The sequence below is a fragment of the Neltuma alba genome, unplaced genomic scaffold (assembly GCF_004799145.2).
Source record: "Neltuma alba isolate B1F8T4 unplaced genomic scaffold, ASM479914v2 tig00002822_pilon, whole genome shotgun sequence".
NCBI lineage: Eukaryota > Viridiplantae > Streptophyta > Magnoliopsida > Fabales > Fabaceae > Neltuma > Neltuma alba.
Window position 1 is genome coordinate 239820 of NW_021633030.1, and position 16135 is coordinate 255954.

The 16135-nt window shown below is 34.9% G+C and overlaps 1 protein-coding gene across 1 annotated transcript; it reads left to right on the forward strand.

The window, feature by feature from the left end:
* The first annotated feature begins 3402 nt into the window (after positions 1 to 3402).
* On the forward strand, positions 3403 to 5412 carry LOC114739390 (dynamin-related protein 4C-like). Its single transcript, XM_028927453.1, has one exon. It carries the CDS (start codon positions 3403 to 3405, stop codon positions 5410 to 5412), a length of 2010 nt encoding a protein of 669 aa, XP_028783286.1.
* Positions 5413 to 16135: the final 10723 nt, after the last annotated feature.

Genomic DNA, 16135 nt, shown 5'->3' on the forward strand with positions numbered 1-16135 from the left:
TTTAGGGTGCCATCCATCTCAACCTTTTGGTCCTGTTTGGTACAAAACATAAAAAATGAGGGATATCGACAAGAATTGCAGTTGAAAAGAATAATTAAAAAAGTCTTTAGCATAACTAATTGTTTGTTACATGGAATTAAGCAAACTCATAGAAATAGGATTGGAGAATACTACTTTTCTCATGATATTCCTACAAAAAAACAGCGAATTTGCGACGGAATTTGCGACGGAAACAAATTCTTTTCGTTGCAAATTCTGTCGCTAATTTGCGACGGAAATTCCGTCACTAATTTTTTTGACAGATTAGCGACGGAATTTCTGTCCGTCGCTAAATTCCGTCGCTAATCCATATTTAGCGACGGAATCTTTTTCTGTTAGACAATTCCGTCGCTAATCTGTCAAAAAAATTAGCGATGGAAATTCCGTCAGAAATTAGCGACAGAATTTGTTTCCGTCGCAAATTTCGTCGCAAAGTTTAAGAAAATAAATTACATAGGATATATATACAAGTAAGAAAATACTATTTATCATAATCTATTTAAATCATTTAATTTTTTATATAAAATAATTTATTAGATTTTATTATAGTAGTTATTTTTTAAATTTTTTGAATAATAAGATTTTTTGACTAATTGTAAATGATTTTCTTCAAATATATAAACCACATATACATATATAATATAATGTAATATAATATATATAATTAAATTGTATATCTTATCAATGTTAATTAAAAAATAAATTTAAAAATTATTTATGAAAAATTATTTATGATGTAAAATTCAAAATTAGTGTCGTTAGAAATTAAAATGATATTAAAAATATTTTTAAAAAATAAAAAATTATAAAAATAGTAAAAAAAATATTTAAAAAATATTTTTTTATTAAAATAGTTATTATTGAAATTATCATATAGTATATTTTTAGTTTTTAATAATATATATGTATATATAATTGTTTGTGTAAAATAATATAATATATATTTAATTTTACATAATAAGTCAACAGGTTCATTGCAGCTCAACTGGTAAAGCCGTACATACGCACGAAGGAGGTGTCCTGGGTTCAAGCCATGGAGAAGTCACTTTGAGAAGGGAATTATGTGGGGTGACACGTGGCGCACACGTGGCAGTAGATGTGAGGTGGCAGCGACACGTGGAGGTGGTCTCAGTGATGACGTGGCAATCGGTAGAGGTGCCACGTGGCATTTTATTTTATTTTTTAAAAAATCAATTTAACGACGGATTAGCAAAATTCCGTCGCTAAATGCAAAATTCCGTCGCTACCACGTATATGGGTTTGTCTAATCGCATATAATAAGTAATCTCTTATACTAAATATTATTTTCTTAATCTCAATTCTAATCTCAATACTTTATTTTTAATATTTCGTACCAAACGTAATTTTTGTGTATTTGACTGAGATTTTTGCATATGCAGGTTATGCTTAATATGAGTAATGGTCCCATTCTCACTCTCACTGAGAATAGGGTTTAATCGAGATTGATGAAAAGAGCATCCATGAATTTGTATGTGCGCGCGCGCGCTTCTATATAATTATATATTGCCAACGTATATATGAGTATGGATAAGTAGAATATTTCACCGTTTGGGTACCAATCCCGTCAGATAATTCTTTTCAGGGTGAAGATACAAAATACCTATACATTTTTAGCCAAAATGCACCTATCACTATAATCTTTTTAAAACTACAAAAATACCTATAAACATATAAAATAACAAAAATACACCGTCATTAAATTTGACTTACGACCACTGCTTTTTACAGTGAGGTCCATACTAATTTTATGATTTTATCAAAATACCTTTAATTAAAAAAAGGATGAAAGTGTAAAAATATTTATAAACTTTTAGTTCAAGTACACCAAATACCATATATTTTTTTATAGGTGCAAAAGTACTCATGACCGTGCAAATAAATTTATTCTTTTAATTTTATTAAAAAAACTCTATTAAATTTTATTATAATTGTAGCACTAATAATGTTATATTTAATATATATATATATATATATATATATGTTTGGTGTTCTGCATTTGCATCAAATTTAACTTAGCCCTTAAATACATAAAGTATATTTTCAATTCCCTTAACGTTAACACTGTTACTCTTATTAACAGAAAAAGTTGATTTGGTAAATTTAAATGGTAGCTTTGTAACTAAATATTGAAATATTAATCTTTAAATTAAAATTTTTCAATTGAAAAATATTTAAAACAAAACGTAATAAAGTTTTAATCTGATTTTTAACATCAATAACCCATCTTTCCATATATAAAAATATACTTTATGATTTTAAAAAACTAAACTAAAACTTGATATAATAAAATTTAATAATTTTTTTAAAAACTAAAATAATAAATTTATTTATATGTTCATATGTACTATTGTATAGTCAACATTTGAATTCATTAAGTTTGTATTTTCTATTAATTAGACCAATAGTGTTAACACTTAGTGACTGAAAATATACTTCATATATGCGAGAAACTAAATTGAAACTTAATGAACTAAGAGGACTAAACATATACATTAACCATAAAATTATTAGTATTATAATAATATGATAAAATTTGAGAGAGTTTTTTTGGCTAAAACTAAAATAATTAATTTGTTTAGACGGTTATTAATTGGTACTTTTACACCTATAAAAAAATATTTTACACCTATAAAAATTATATGGTATTTAGGCACTTTCATAACATAGCATGAATTTCATCACAAAAAGTACCAGCTGTTAGTCAAATTTATCGACAGTGTCATTTTTGCTCTAATTTTGAAGTTTACATATACTTTTCCACCTTTGAAACAGTTATGAAGAGGATCCAATTCTAAAAGTTTATAGGTATTTTTGCACCCTTATTCTTTTTTTTTAATTGAGAATTATATGCTTCTACAAAAATATTCCTTTCATTCTAGACAATATAACCTGGAGATAGTCATGCGTAGTCCGAAAATGGAATTAGTTTTAACATTATGTCTTTTAAGTTTTTTATTTTATATAGATGTAGTTCGCTTTGAAAAATCTTAATATAATCAATGGTTATATAACTTTGTAACTCTCCTAACATTAGTAATATTATATCATTATTAAATACAACTGAACAAGTAGATAGTTATACAGTACCAAGTTACTCTCTCGGCCGAGTCACTAAAGTTTCCACCCATTTCTTGTCTTTCCTTGTTGAGTAAGTCACCGAAATGCATCAATATTCCCAGCTCTCTCTTTCATTCCGAACGCATCATCTGAATCATTGTTCTACGCTCACCCATTACTATATAAACCCCCATCTTCCGAATCGTTGTCCCCAATTCACACCTTCCCTACCCCTTCAGAAACCTATTATCACTTTTCCGTAAACTCAGAATATTTCACAACCAAATGAGAAAGTATTGTGCCGAAGAGTTTATTCAGAGGCTAAAGTCTCTGTCCTCGGACCCAAATCAGCAACCTCAGAAGTCCAATGGTGACGTTGTTCCACCCATTGTCTCTTCCTACAATGAAAAGATCCGACCAATTCTTGACGTTGTGGAAAACCTCAGACACCTTAACATCACCAAAGAAGGCATTCAGCTTCCAAGCATTGTCGTTGTGGGTGACCAGTCTTCTGGCAAGTCCAGTGTCTTGGAATCTCTCGCAGGAATCAGTTTGCCTCGTGGGCAAGGAATCTGCACTAGGGTGCCCTTAATTATGAGGCTTCAGAATCACCCTCTAGCACAGCCAGAGCTTGAGTTGGAGTATGGTAACATAACTGTATTAACAGATGAAGAACATGTCTCCAATGCCATAAACACAGCAACCGAAGAGCTTGCAGGGAAGTCCAAAGGGATTTGCAACACCCCATTGACTTTGCTGGTGAAGAAAAATGGTGTTCCTGATCTCACCATGGTGGACTTGCCAGGTATAACCAGAGTTCCTGTTCGCGGACAGCCTGAGGACATCTATGACCAGATCAAAGACATGATCATGGAGTACATCAAACCTGAGGAAACTATCATTTTGAATGTTCTCTCAGCTACTGTTGATTTTCCAACCTGTGAATCCATTAGGTTGTCACAGAGTGTTGACAGAACTGGTTTGAGAACTCTGGCTGTTGTAACAAAAGCAGATAAGGCTCCTGAAGGATTGCGGGAGAAGGTTACTGCTGATGATGTAAACATCGGACTTGGTTATATCTGTGTGAGGAATCGAATTAATGATGAGTCCTATGAAGATGCTCGGAGGGAGGAAGCTATGCTGTTCCAGAATCATCCTCTTCTGTCGAAGATAGACGAATCCATGGTGGGTGTACCTGTTTTGGCTCAGAAGCTAGTTCAGCTTCAAGCTTCCATTATTTCAAAGACACTACCAGAAATGTTGAAAAAAATCAACGAGAAGCTCAATTCTCAGCTTTATGAGCTGGAGAGCTTACCAAAAAACCTCACTTGTGCTGCGGATGCTATGGCTGCTTTCATGCATATAATTGGATCGGTGAAGGAGTCACTCAAGAAAATTCTAATCAGAGGAGAATTTGACGAGTACCCAGAAGACAAAAGCATGCATTGCACGGCTCGCTTGGTTGAGAGGCTCAACAATTACTCAAAGGACCTTCATGAATGTCCAGAAAGCAACCACAAAAAGAATTTTCTCACGGATGAAATAATGCTCATGGAGGAAGCCAAGTGGATAGGCCTCCCAAACTTCATGCCTCGCACGGCTTTTCTGGCTTTATTGCGGAAGAAAGTCGAAGGAATCTCGTCGAGGCCGATTCAGCTTGTTGATGATGTGTGGGACTATCTGGAAAAAGTGGTGATTGGAGTCATCAACCGCCATTCAGAACACTATTATCAGCTTCAGAGGTGGACATGCAGAGCAGGAGAAAATATGATTGCTCGAATGAGAGAGTATTCAAAGAAACACGTAAAGGAGGCCATCGAAATGGAAAAGCTGACAGATTACACTTGTAATCCAGAGTACATGACTGAATACAGTAATCTGATGGCTCAGCAGTCTTCTTTTGTTGAACTTGTGCGCCAAGGTCATAGTGCTGCAAATATTAATGGTCTTGGAAACAACATAGAGATTGGTCATCTGGGACCGCACATGGAAGTTCTGAATCAAGCTTATGACATGAAGATGAGAATGATTGCTTATTGGAGGACTGTGCTGAGGAGGCTCATTGATTCCATAGCCCTGCACCTGCAGTTCAGCATCAACAATCTGATAGATAGGGAGTTGGAGAAGGAAATCACTGCATGTTTCACGTCTTCGGGTTTTGGAGGAATTGAAAGCTTGCTGGAGGAGTCGCCTTCCATGGCTGGCAAGCGTGCGATGCTCAGTCGAAGTGTTAAAGTTCTCAGAGAAAGTAAGGAGCTAGTTTCTAACATTATGGACAAGATTTCTCGTTCTTGAGGTCAAGTGCTCTGACATGTGTGGGGCTATCTCTTCTGTAGATCAGTTTCAGCTTGTTTCTGTAATAGTTTTCAGTTGTAGTCTGAAGTGATGGTGTCGTGTTTCTGTAATATTTTGGTTTTTTAATCTGAAAGTGGTGGTGTCGTTCTAGTTTTTTCATCCTGTCCTATGCTTTGATCAAATGTGCTAGCTAGCCAATTGCTTGCATATGTCTGGGAATAGTATCAGTTAAGATTGCTCAATGCTTTTCTTTAGCTCGTTGGGTCAAACTTCCACATTTGATTTGCTGCGCTATTTAATTTTGAATACCAGTTCTGTGTTGCTTCTCTGCATAACAACTATGAAGTCTGCCTTTTCACAGACATATCCCCATTTAAGAAATCTAAAATTTTGCATCATAGTCTCCCAAAATATATTTTTTCCTCCAGGGGATATTCAACTATTTAAATTTTCTTTTTTATATAATTATGATTTTTTATCTATTATTGAACTCATCCATACGTCTTACGAAAACAAGTGAACTGAATTCAAAAGCATAAGAAGAAATTAAAAAGAACACTAAGAAACACCAACACCAATAGAGGAACTCATTGTTGATGACTAGTGAATAATTCTGCATTATATAGTTTTGTTATTGATATTAAATTATCATGCAAAACCAATTCACATACTCTCTCCGATCTCAAATATAAGACTCTTTTTATAATGTAATTTATATTACACAATAGGTCTTATATTAAGGACCAAAGGAGTACTATTTTTTCAAGAGCATGATGTATACCATTCCTATAGTGATTCTTCTCCAACATAAGCAAAGCAAATTACAAGCTACCAACCTATAGAGGTTCATCTCCAACGGATGCAGAGCAAATTACAAGCTACCAACCGTCAGTGATTCATCTCTAACGGGTACAAAGCCATTAAGTTTAATGAATATATTTGGAAATCATCTATAAATAGAGCAAGCATGCATTCATTGCTCTCTTGTTTTTTTAAGTTACTACTTGTGCTTTAGTGATTATTTCTATATTCTTTGATATATATATATATATATATATATAAGCTGTTATTACTCAAATTGTAGGATAGTCAAGATTATAAAAATCTTGAGGAGATTGTAACATTATGTAAGTAAGAAAGAGATTGCTTTTGCTGTACCGAGGCTGGACACGTGCCCGTAGGAGGGTCATTGGCTGTGTTACTTTTATAGTTATATTCATATTGGTGATATAGTTATATTGACATGGATGATGGATGATGATGATTGATAATTAAAATGTACTTAAGATATAAATGTATTCCTCCGTTTCTAAATATAAGACCTGTTTGACTTTCGTTTTGGTTCTAAATATAAGACTTCAATCTACTTTGTCTCTTGTATTTACTTAATTTTTTTCAGGATAGTCCTTTTAATAATTGTAGTTCTAGTCAATACACTTGATTAGCAAGGATATTTTAGGAAAGACAATACCTATTTTGGACAAATAACTAACTCAACTTATTTTCTTAATCTCCTCAAATTAGTCAACTAGTTCTTATAATTAAGACCGAAGGTTGTATAGTATTCAATTTTTATTAGACAAAGGTCAATATATATTAATCAATGATAACAAATCATGATTTGTTCAAACACTAATTGCAATGATTTTAACAATTGATTTGACTTTTAATACCTTGCCACGTGAAATTAGTCGAAAATTTTTATTATGCCAAATCGAAACATGTCAATATTTCATTAGATATATCGAAACGATTTTTCTTTTTTTGGTGTCCAGATTCCACAAGTAGATGAAATGAATTTGCATTGTGACTTATTCCTCCGCTCTTAAATAAGAGCTAATGAAAATGTTTATTTTGATTCTAAATAGAATTTAGGGAGAATTTTAATAAACTCTCACACCCCATAGGAGCAAATTAATATTAGCTAACCTCTAAAAGATTTCAAAATTTCAATCCACCCCCTTGGACCAAAATAAAATTAAATTTTAAGGTTGAAAATACAATAATACCCCTCTTTTTTTTAAAAAAACAAATATTAATTATTGTCGGCCTCTGGTGGTGACAAACTGAGAGCTGGTGGCCAATAGTCAAACCTTCAATCCTACTGGCACACCAAAAGGAATGTGATCACCATGCCAACCAATTTACTTAGTCATATAATGCAAAAAAAAATGTGTGTGTATATTTATGTATAGGGAAAATTAACTTGGAGGTCCTTATAGTTATATTCAGTTTTGAGAATTAGGTCCTTGAACTTTTTTGCCGTTTTATTGGATCCTTTAACTTTGTGCTGTTAAATCTGTTAGTCCCTACTGTTAAATAAAGACAAACACCGTTAAAATTTTCGTTACATCTACACCTTTCCTGTCACTCTCCCAACCTTCCCACCTCTCCCTAATATCTCTGCATTTGTCTTGTCAACAATTAGATTCTGATATCCTTCTCTCACACAACTCTTGGAACGCAAACCAGGCTCCTAAAAAGTCGCTGCTGAAAATAATGCTTAAGAAGAATTGGCTTTACCAACGCCATGTCATCACCACCGGCCACCACGTCATCATCACCGGCTGCCACATCATCACTAGCCACCTCCATGTCATTGCCACATCACTCCTCCCTGCCACGTCATCGTCCAAATATTTTCACCTTAAATGTGTCTTCTTCAAGGTTCGAACTTGTGACCACCTGCTTTCGTGTCCAATCTTCTTGCCACTGAGCCAGATTGAATTTGTTTATTAATATTGTAAAATAAAATATATATTATTATATTACACTTTCAGCGGCAATATTCTATGGTCGCTGCTGAAAGTAGACTTTCAATGGCGATTTTATAATGTCGCTGCTGAAAGTGAACCCAATGATTCTCAAAGGTATACTTTCAGTGGTGACAAAAAAAGTCACCGCTGAAAGTATTAGTTTCAGCAGCGATAAAAAAGTCGCCACTAAAAGTCTTAGTTTTAGTGGCGACTTTTTGGTGTTGCCACTGAAAGTAGACTTTCAATGGCGTCTTTTTTTGTTGCCGCTGAAAGTCGTCCCCTAAGGTCCTTTTTTTTTTGGTAGTGAACAATCATTCATCACCGATCTGTATGAGTAAGACAACCCCCAACCTTCTCTCTCTTCCCCCTCTGGCTCTGTATTGGCTCTTTGTATAATCTAAGAAAAATATTACTCTTCAAGAAACACCATATTGAAGTCTTCAAATAATCTCCCATGATCTCGTTGTCTCTATTTCCTCTTTTTATTTCTTTTTCCTGGCTCTTCCGGACTCCCACCTTCCTATCTTCAAGATTGTCTTCATAATGTACTTGCACAACACGGTGGCGGAGGAATACCAGTTGGGAAGTTTGTGTGAGGGAAATGGATAAGTGTGACACATGAAGAAATACATCAAATAAACAAAGGGTTAAGGTGCGCCCAACACCCCGAATTATTTACCTAGGTGCGTCCAGTGGCCTAAAGTAATTTTGGGTGCATTCAGTGTCCTAAACTAATTAAAATGGTGCGTCCATATCCCAGGCTAACAGAAATGTTATGTTTAACTCTTACTTTCCTGACTCAACTTAAAGTTGACCCCAGATATTCTACATGGTAGACACATAAGCACCCCATGTGTATTATTCTTACTCAAAAGTCAATTTATTTAGAAGAAGAGGAAGGAAATAAATTCAATTTTGAGTAAAAATAATACATATCAAATGCCCATATGTCTACCATTTAGAATATCTGGGTCAACTTTAAGCTGAGTCAAGAAAGTAACAGTTAAACATAACATTTCTGTTAGCCTGGGATATGAACGCACCATTTTAATTAGTTTAGGACACTGGATGCACCTAAAATTACTTTAAGCCACTAGACGCACTTGGGTAAATAGTTCAGAGTGCTGGGCGCACCTTAGCCCATAAACAAATAGGGGATGCAGCTGAAATTTTGAGTTTTTCATGTGTTTAATGAACCAATTTCATACAAACTTACATCGTCAGAGACGTGAGCCTTCTTGCTATTGTAGAGATGGGATATGGCCGAAGAAGTGGGAGAAAATAGTGAGGTTGGGAATGGTGGGGAATGGGAAGACAACAGAGATTTTTAACAGTGTTTATCTTTATTTAACGATAGGGACTAATGAATCTAACAGCACAAAATTATAGGATTCAATAAAAAGGAAAAATAAAAAAATTGAAGGACCTGATTTAAAATTGAACAAAACTGTAAGGATCTCCAAATTAATTTTCCTTTATATATATAACAAAACAAATGCATGTCCTAGTTGAATAAACAAGTGAAATTCAATAATATACAAGTAAAATTCATCAATTTACAACCAAAATTCAATTATTCATAAAAAACATAAGGAAATTCACAATGCCAAATGCAAGCATCCAAGCATGAATGAATAAATAAAATTCGACAATCTGCAACAAAAATTAAACAATTCATAACCCAAATTCAGTTATTTACAAAAATATAAGAAAATTCAAGACCCAAAATGTCAGTGTTTAAGTGTAAATAAATAAGTAAAATTTAGCAATTTATAACCAAAATTCGCTAATTTATAACTTAAATTCGAAGATTTATAATAAACATAAGTATTGCAAGAAATATAAGAGAATTCATAACCCCCAAATACAAGTGTTTATGTTTCCTATAAACTACTAAATTTGGATTGTAAATCGCTAAATTTCTGTTGTAAATAATCAAATTTCACTTATTCATACATAGTTAGACACTTTATATTTGTTTTGTTATACTCTTTTAATTCTAAATATAAGACTCATTTTGTGCCATTCTTCTTTAACATAAAAGGAAGCCAGGATCCGAGCTGGACTTCATTTTGAATCATGTGAGCTGGTTTCTCCATCACTAGGATGAAGAGGTAAGATGACAGGGGATCTCCTTGCCTAATGCCCCTCTTTGGAGTGAACTTATTGCTTTTGGAGGCATTCCACAATATCTACATCTCCACTAAAGTTAAACAATGGTAAATGTTGATAAACAGCGTGGGGATCCCCGAGTCAGTCAAGCAACCCATAACAAAGTCCCTACTCATTTTGTCATATGCCTTTTCCATATCAATTTTCAAAGCCATAAAACCCTTCTTTGACTTGCTCTTTTTCCTCATTGAATGAACTACTTCTTGAGCCAATATAATATTATTAAAGCTTTGCCTTTCAGGAACAACCAAAGGAAGTATAATCCCCTTAAGTCGTGTCACTAGAATTTTCATTACAACCTTACAAGCTATATTACACAAACTTATGGGTCTAAAGTCACAAAAAGTCTGAGGTAACTCGATTTTTGGGATTAGAGCAATATTTGTACCATTAGTTCTTTTGACCTCCTTTGGTTTTGTGAAGATATCCTGGACTAGTCTTTTTAAAGAGCTCCTAATAGTATCCCATTAGCTCGTGTACAAGAGAGAGTTGAGGTTATCTGGACCTGGAGCTTTTAGAGCCCCCATAGTAAACAGCACTTGCTTAACTTCCCACTATAATGCTATATAGCCCAAAGGTTCTAAGTCTTCTGGTCAGGCACTAGGGAACCTATCCCCAAAGTCCAGGGCCTCCTCTTTGTCTAGTTTCATTGTGTAGAGCTGTTAAAAGAATTTGTTGCCCGTCTCTGTGAGCTCTTCTTGGTCATAGCACCCGTTGCCACTCTCTAGTTGAAGAGCTTTTATGTTCTTTTATCCTTTTTGACATTGGTTTATTGTGTGAAGGCACCATGTGTTTTTGTCCTAAAATTTATACCAAGTACATCAGGATTGCTACAACCACATTGTTTCTTCCTGTATCAAGCATTTCTCAAGTTCCACCCATATGACTTTTTTCTTTTTTTCCCAAAATATATTGTTCTGACTTTTCTCATTTAATTGTTCCAGCTAGGATGGTGGCTTAGATTTCCATTCATTAAGGTTGCCAAAAATACTCTTGTCCTATTTTTGTACCTCCGTCAAGAAGGTCATTATGTTCTCTTCCCAAGTCATGTCTCCCTACTACTTCTCCTTCACCAACCCCATAAACCCCTCATGTGTTACATAAGGGATGAAAATATTGAAGGTTCTTGTCCTCTAAGCATGACGTTCTCTGCTTTGAAGTCACAATCGCTAAGACAGAAGCTAATTGAAAGAAGTCAAACCACTCTAGGTTAGCTGTGAATCTATCTAGTCTACTGCAAGAGGCACCCTTTTTCCAAGTAAGCTGTGGTCCGTGGTAGTCAACCTCTACCATCTCATTTGTAGTGTACCATTCCATAAAGTTGCAATCTTGACCACATTCCTTGCGTCCTACAGATCCACGTTTGTCTGCTCATAAAATAGTAATGAAATCACCTTCAACACACCATTTTCCTATTCCTTACTCCCTTATTGTCTTAAGTTGCTACCATAATTCATGCCGATAGACTCTGTTGGGATCCTCATATACTGCTGAGAGGTCCCACACATTAGACTTACCTCTATCAAATGTTCCGTGCAACACTTAAGAAGCTATATAAGTGACTAACAAGTCTATCCCCTCATCCCACATGTACCAAATTCCCCCGATGAAACCAATGGCCTTTACCACTGCAAAGTTTTGCAAACCCACTCATCTTGCTATCTTATCTACTCGACCACTACTTTGTCGTGGTTCCAGTAGCATGAGAAAATCAAAGTGATATTTCTTCTTCATTTCCAACAACAACCTGCAAAAGCTCACCCCCTAACCCCTCTCGAATTCCAAATGCATATCTTCATATTCATAATTAACCAAAATAAGAAAGTCAAAACTCAGCACTTTTGCTCACTTCTTGTCCTCGCGTTATCGTACAAGACATATCAAGTGCATCCTCCTTTACTGATAGAGGGTTCAAATAGACTAAGAAATTCTTTGTAGTTCCCACTCCAAGGTCATATAGATTGTCATTTTTCATAGTTATCGGTATCTCCCTAATCCCCTCCCACTCTTCTATTCCATTCCGCTGCGTGTGGTTCTGGCCTGTAGCATGCTTTCCTACTTGCATTGCCTATCCTACATCTAATGTACTAGCACAGTTTTTGAGATTCAACACTTGCTAGCCTCTATTCTTTAAGCCCAATACTGTCTTGGCCCTTGCTAGTCGCTTTACTTCACTCACAATCATTGACTGGGTTTTCGGTGCTAGGCTACTTTCTTATTTGTCTACTTTTGAGGCTCTGTCTCTTTTTAACCCATTTACCAGCCCAATCTCAATCCTCCTCTGGGGACCTGACTTTCCTTCCCTCTTTATGCTACCACGTGGTCACTCAACAGCACTCGTAGCAGATTCTCCCCTTTATCACTTTCACCTATATCTAATGCATGAAACTAATATCCTCCCCAGTTATTCATGGGATTCACTCTTGATTCTAGCCTCTCCTCACTCCCCTTCCTAATTGGACCTCCTGCCCTTTGAGATTGGCGAGGAATATTGAACAACTATCCAGTTATCATAACTCACGCCTGAATGTATTGGGCCTTTTGCAATCGTGTTTGGCTAGGCTGCCCTTCATCCTTGGTCTGATCGTTTGCCACCACTTCCATTCCTTCCTGCCCAACATTTTATCCTTCTCCATCCATACTCCTTACATTCTTGTAAGGGCAACAGTCAGCGTCTTGCCCACACCTTCCTCAGCTAAAATAAATAAGGTGAACGCCCTCATACTAGATTCTTTTGCCGTGCCATTTATCAGCACCATTGGTTGTAGGGGAGATATTAGGTCTAGCTCCATGTAAAGGTATGCAAATTGTCCCTTCTTATGGCAGAATGTGTTCATATCCATTTTCAGCACTCTACCTACCTGCGAACCTAAGACATACAAAATTCCTTTATCATAACAGTTGAGAGAGAGCTTTGCTATATGTGTCCAAGCCGCTATCTTCGTTATAGACTCCTCCTCTAAATCAAAATCCATCTTCCACAATTGTACAGGGAGGTAATGTTCATACAACAACCAAGGACCACTTGTCAAGGCTCAGTCATAGTCCTTTTTCTTAGAGAATTACACTATAAAGAAACCAGAACCCACATCAATCATCTTCATCTCCCTATATTTTGCCCGTAGTTGCTATGGTTTAGCCTCCAGATATTTCGGATTTACCATTCACCTTAGCAACTTCACTATTAGGGCATTCTGCCACCTCTTGGCTAGTTGTTCCTTTTCCCATAGGGATATGATGACGTTCAGCCCTTGTGGCGTCATCTTCACCATGATCCTCTCCTTCTAACGCTTGCTACTCCACCAATCCTCTTCCACATCCTTTGCTTCCTTCTCATTCTCATTTGTTACAGCTTGTTTGAAGGATCTCCACTTTTTTCCCCACCCTAGTTAGTCCCCTCAATCCTGCTCATCCCCCAATCCCTCTTACTAAGCCTTATGCATCCATTCTTCATCTCTAGGGGTTAGCGCTTTGTCATTTGTGAACTCACTAGCTCTTACATTTTTCCGACTTTGGTCTATGGCATCCTTCTCTTTTGGCGACAGCAACAGGTTCTTATATTCTCTCACGCTCATTTTCTCACCTTCTTTAAAGTAAGATTCACAATTATTATTGTTTGTTTCAAGAAGCTTTGAGTTTCGCTTTGATTTACGCAAGACTACCCTTTCTGATTAATCATATGCATTATAGCTACTATTGTGCGAAAACTCCCTCATTATGGATACTCAGTTATAGGATACTTTGGGGTGATAATGACAAATTTAAAAAACAAAATAGATTGAGATCTCGTATTTAAAATCAAAGTCAATTCCTTGTGTACCTTCTACATTTAAGACTGGAGATAGTAGTAAGCAATGACACCTAATGAACCTCATATATGATGCAAAAATTTAAGTACAAGGTTGTGTTTTTTTTTCCCGACCAAAAAAAAAGTATACTAACACAAATCACATTCAAAACAATCAAATGAAAACCAGCAAAGAAGTGTAAACGCAAAACATTTTACAACTATCCAATACTAGTAGCATCTTAATCTAAAACTAGATGGTGGATGGTGGCGGGTGTCCCTATCATCATTACCCAGGCAGAGAACTTGGTAAGCACATCTGCTGGATTTGAAGTGTTAGCGGCCACTTTTTGGCTGCCCATCTATTGTCTCTTAATTTTCTCCTACTTTCGTTTTTTTCTCATCCTTACATTATATATAAAATGAGTGACATTTTTATACCTTATCGGCAAAAATGGAGTATTTTTCAATTTTTTATGGTTTTTCAAAGAATTTGTATCTAAATTATTGAAAAGAAACTATACCAATTTTAGAATACAATTCTTTGAAAATCATAAAAAAATTGAAAATTACACCATCTTTTACCTAAAGATATAAAATTATCACTTATTTTATGGAGAACATGATGATAAAAAGAAATATTAGGGGGAAAAAAAAAAGCTTTACAAAGTTGCCACTGATAGTTTGCCTTTCAAAACTTTTAGTGTAGACTTTCAACGACGACAAAAAAAATCATCACTAAAAGCCAAACTTTCAGCACTCATTTTTTTTTTTTAAATCGCTGTTGAAAATCATCACTGAAGAGTGAACAAAGGAAACTAAATCCAGACAAACAGATTTAATAATAATATTTGAAACTTATTATCTACTGTTACTTTTAAATGAGCCTTTAGCGCTGCAGCCTTAGCGATAAAAGGCATGGAAGCCTCAACAATCTTTGCAAAAGGTTGTAAGAAACTCCCCCATTATTCCATTATTTTTGTAATTCAACTCCCACCCTGTTCATGGATTTTATTATCAACTGTATATCATTTAACATGGAAGAGACCTTTGATATGTAAAATTATATCTATAAATAAAGCATTTCATTTGTATTAAGATACTGAATAGTATAAGTAAACTCTTTCTGTTGTATCTATTCTCTCTGTATGCATATATCTATTACTTTCTAACTTTGTTTATTTCACAACATCATGATTTGTTCAAACATGAATTACAATTATTTTAACTACTGATTTGATTTTTAGTACCTTGCCACGTGCCATACTTTTGATTATGCCAATTCGCAACATGTCGATTTTCTGTTAGAGACAAAGAAAGGTAGATGAAATGATTTTTTTTCAATCCAAGTTCCAATAGTAAGTGAAACGAATCCTTACTATGAGTTATTTCATTCCCTTTTCCTTAGTTTGAAAGAAAAAGAGTAGGATCCCACCGAAAGAGTCCCATTGCTGATAAATATGGTTTTCCTTTCTTCTTTTTTTTCCCCTTTTGTTCTTTTTTAACTTGCCATGTGATTATCAAGAAAGAGCCTATCTTCCTCGTATGGGTAATTTCTTGTTTCATTTCTTCTGATTTTATTTGTCGTAACCTTTTTTTCCACCAACGTACTACTTTTATCTGATTAAATATAAAATTATCTATTAAAATATTTTTCTTTTTATCTGCTTACAACGCATCGCTTCTTTTTCCCTTTTTATTTTTATTTCAATATAATTTTTTTAAATTCAAATGAACCAATAAAAAGAAAACCCACGGTGAGGGTGATGCCCAAAGTGACGATGATTCTTGTACGAGGAGAAGCAGTGCTGAGTGAGAAAGACGGATGAAAAAAGTTTATACAAACAAAAGCGAAAGGTGGAAAACAAACGCTGGAAGGAAAGAGACCGAATGCACAACCAATGCATAAAAAGGCTAATAAAAAGAAAATAAATGTTGACTTGACTTAGAGGTGTTAAATCATTTGTTCTTCAATCTGATTTTTTTAAAACTAAATTCATATATTTTT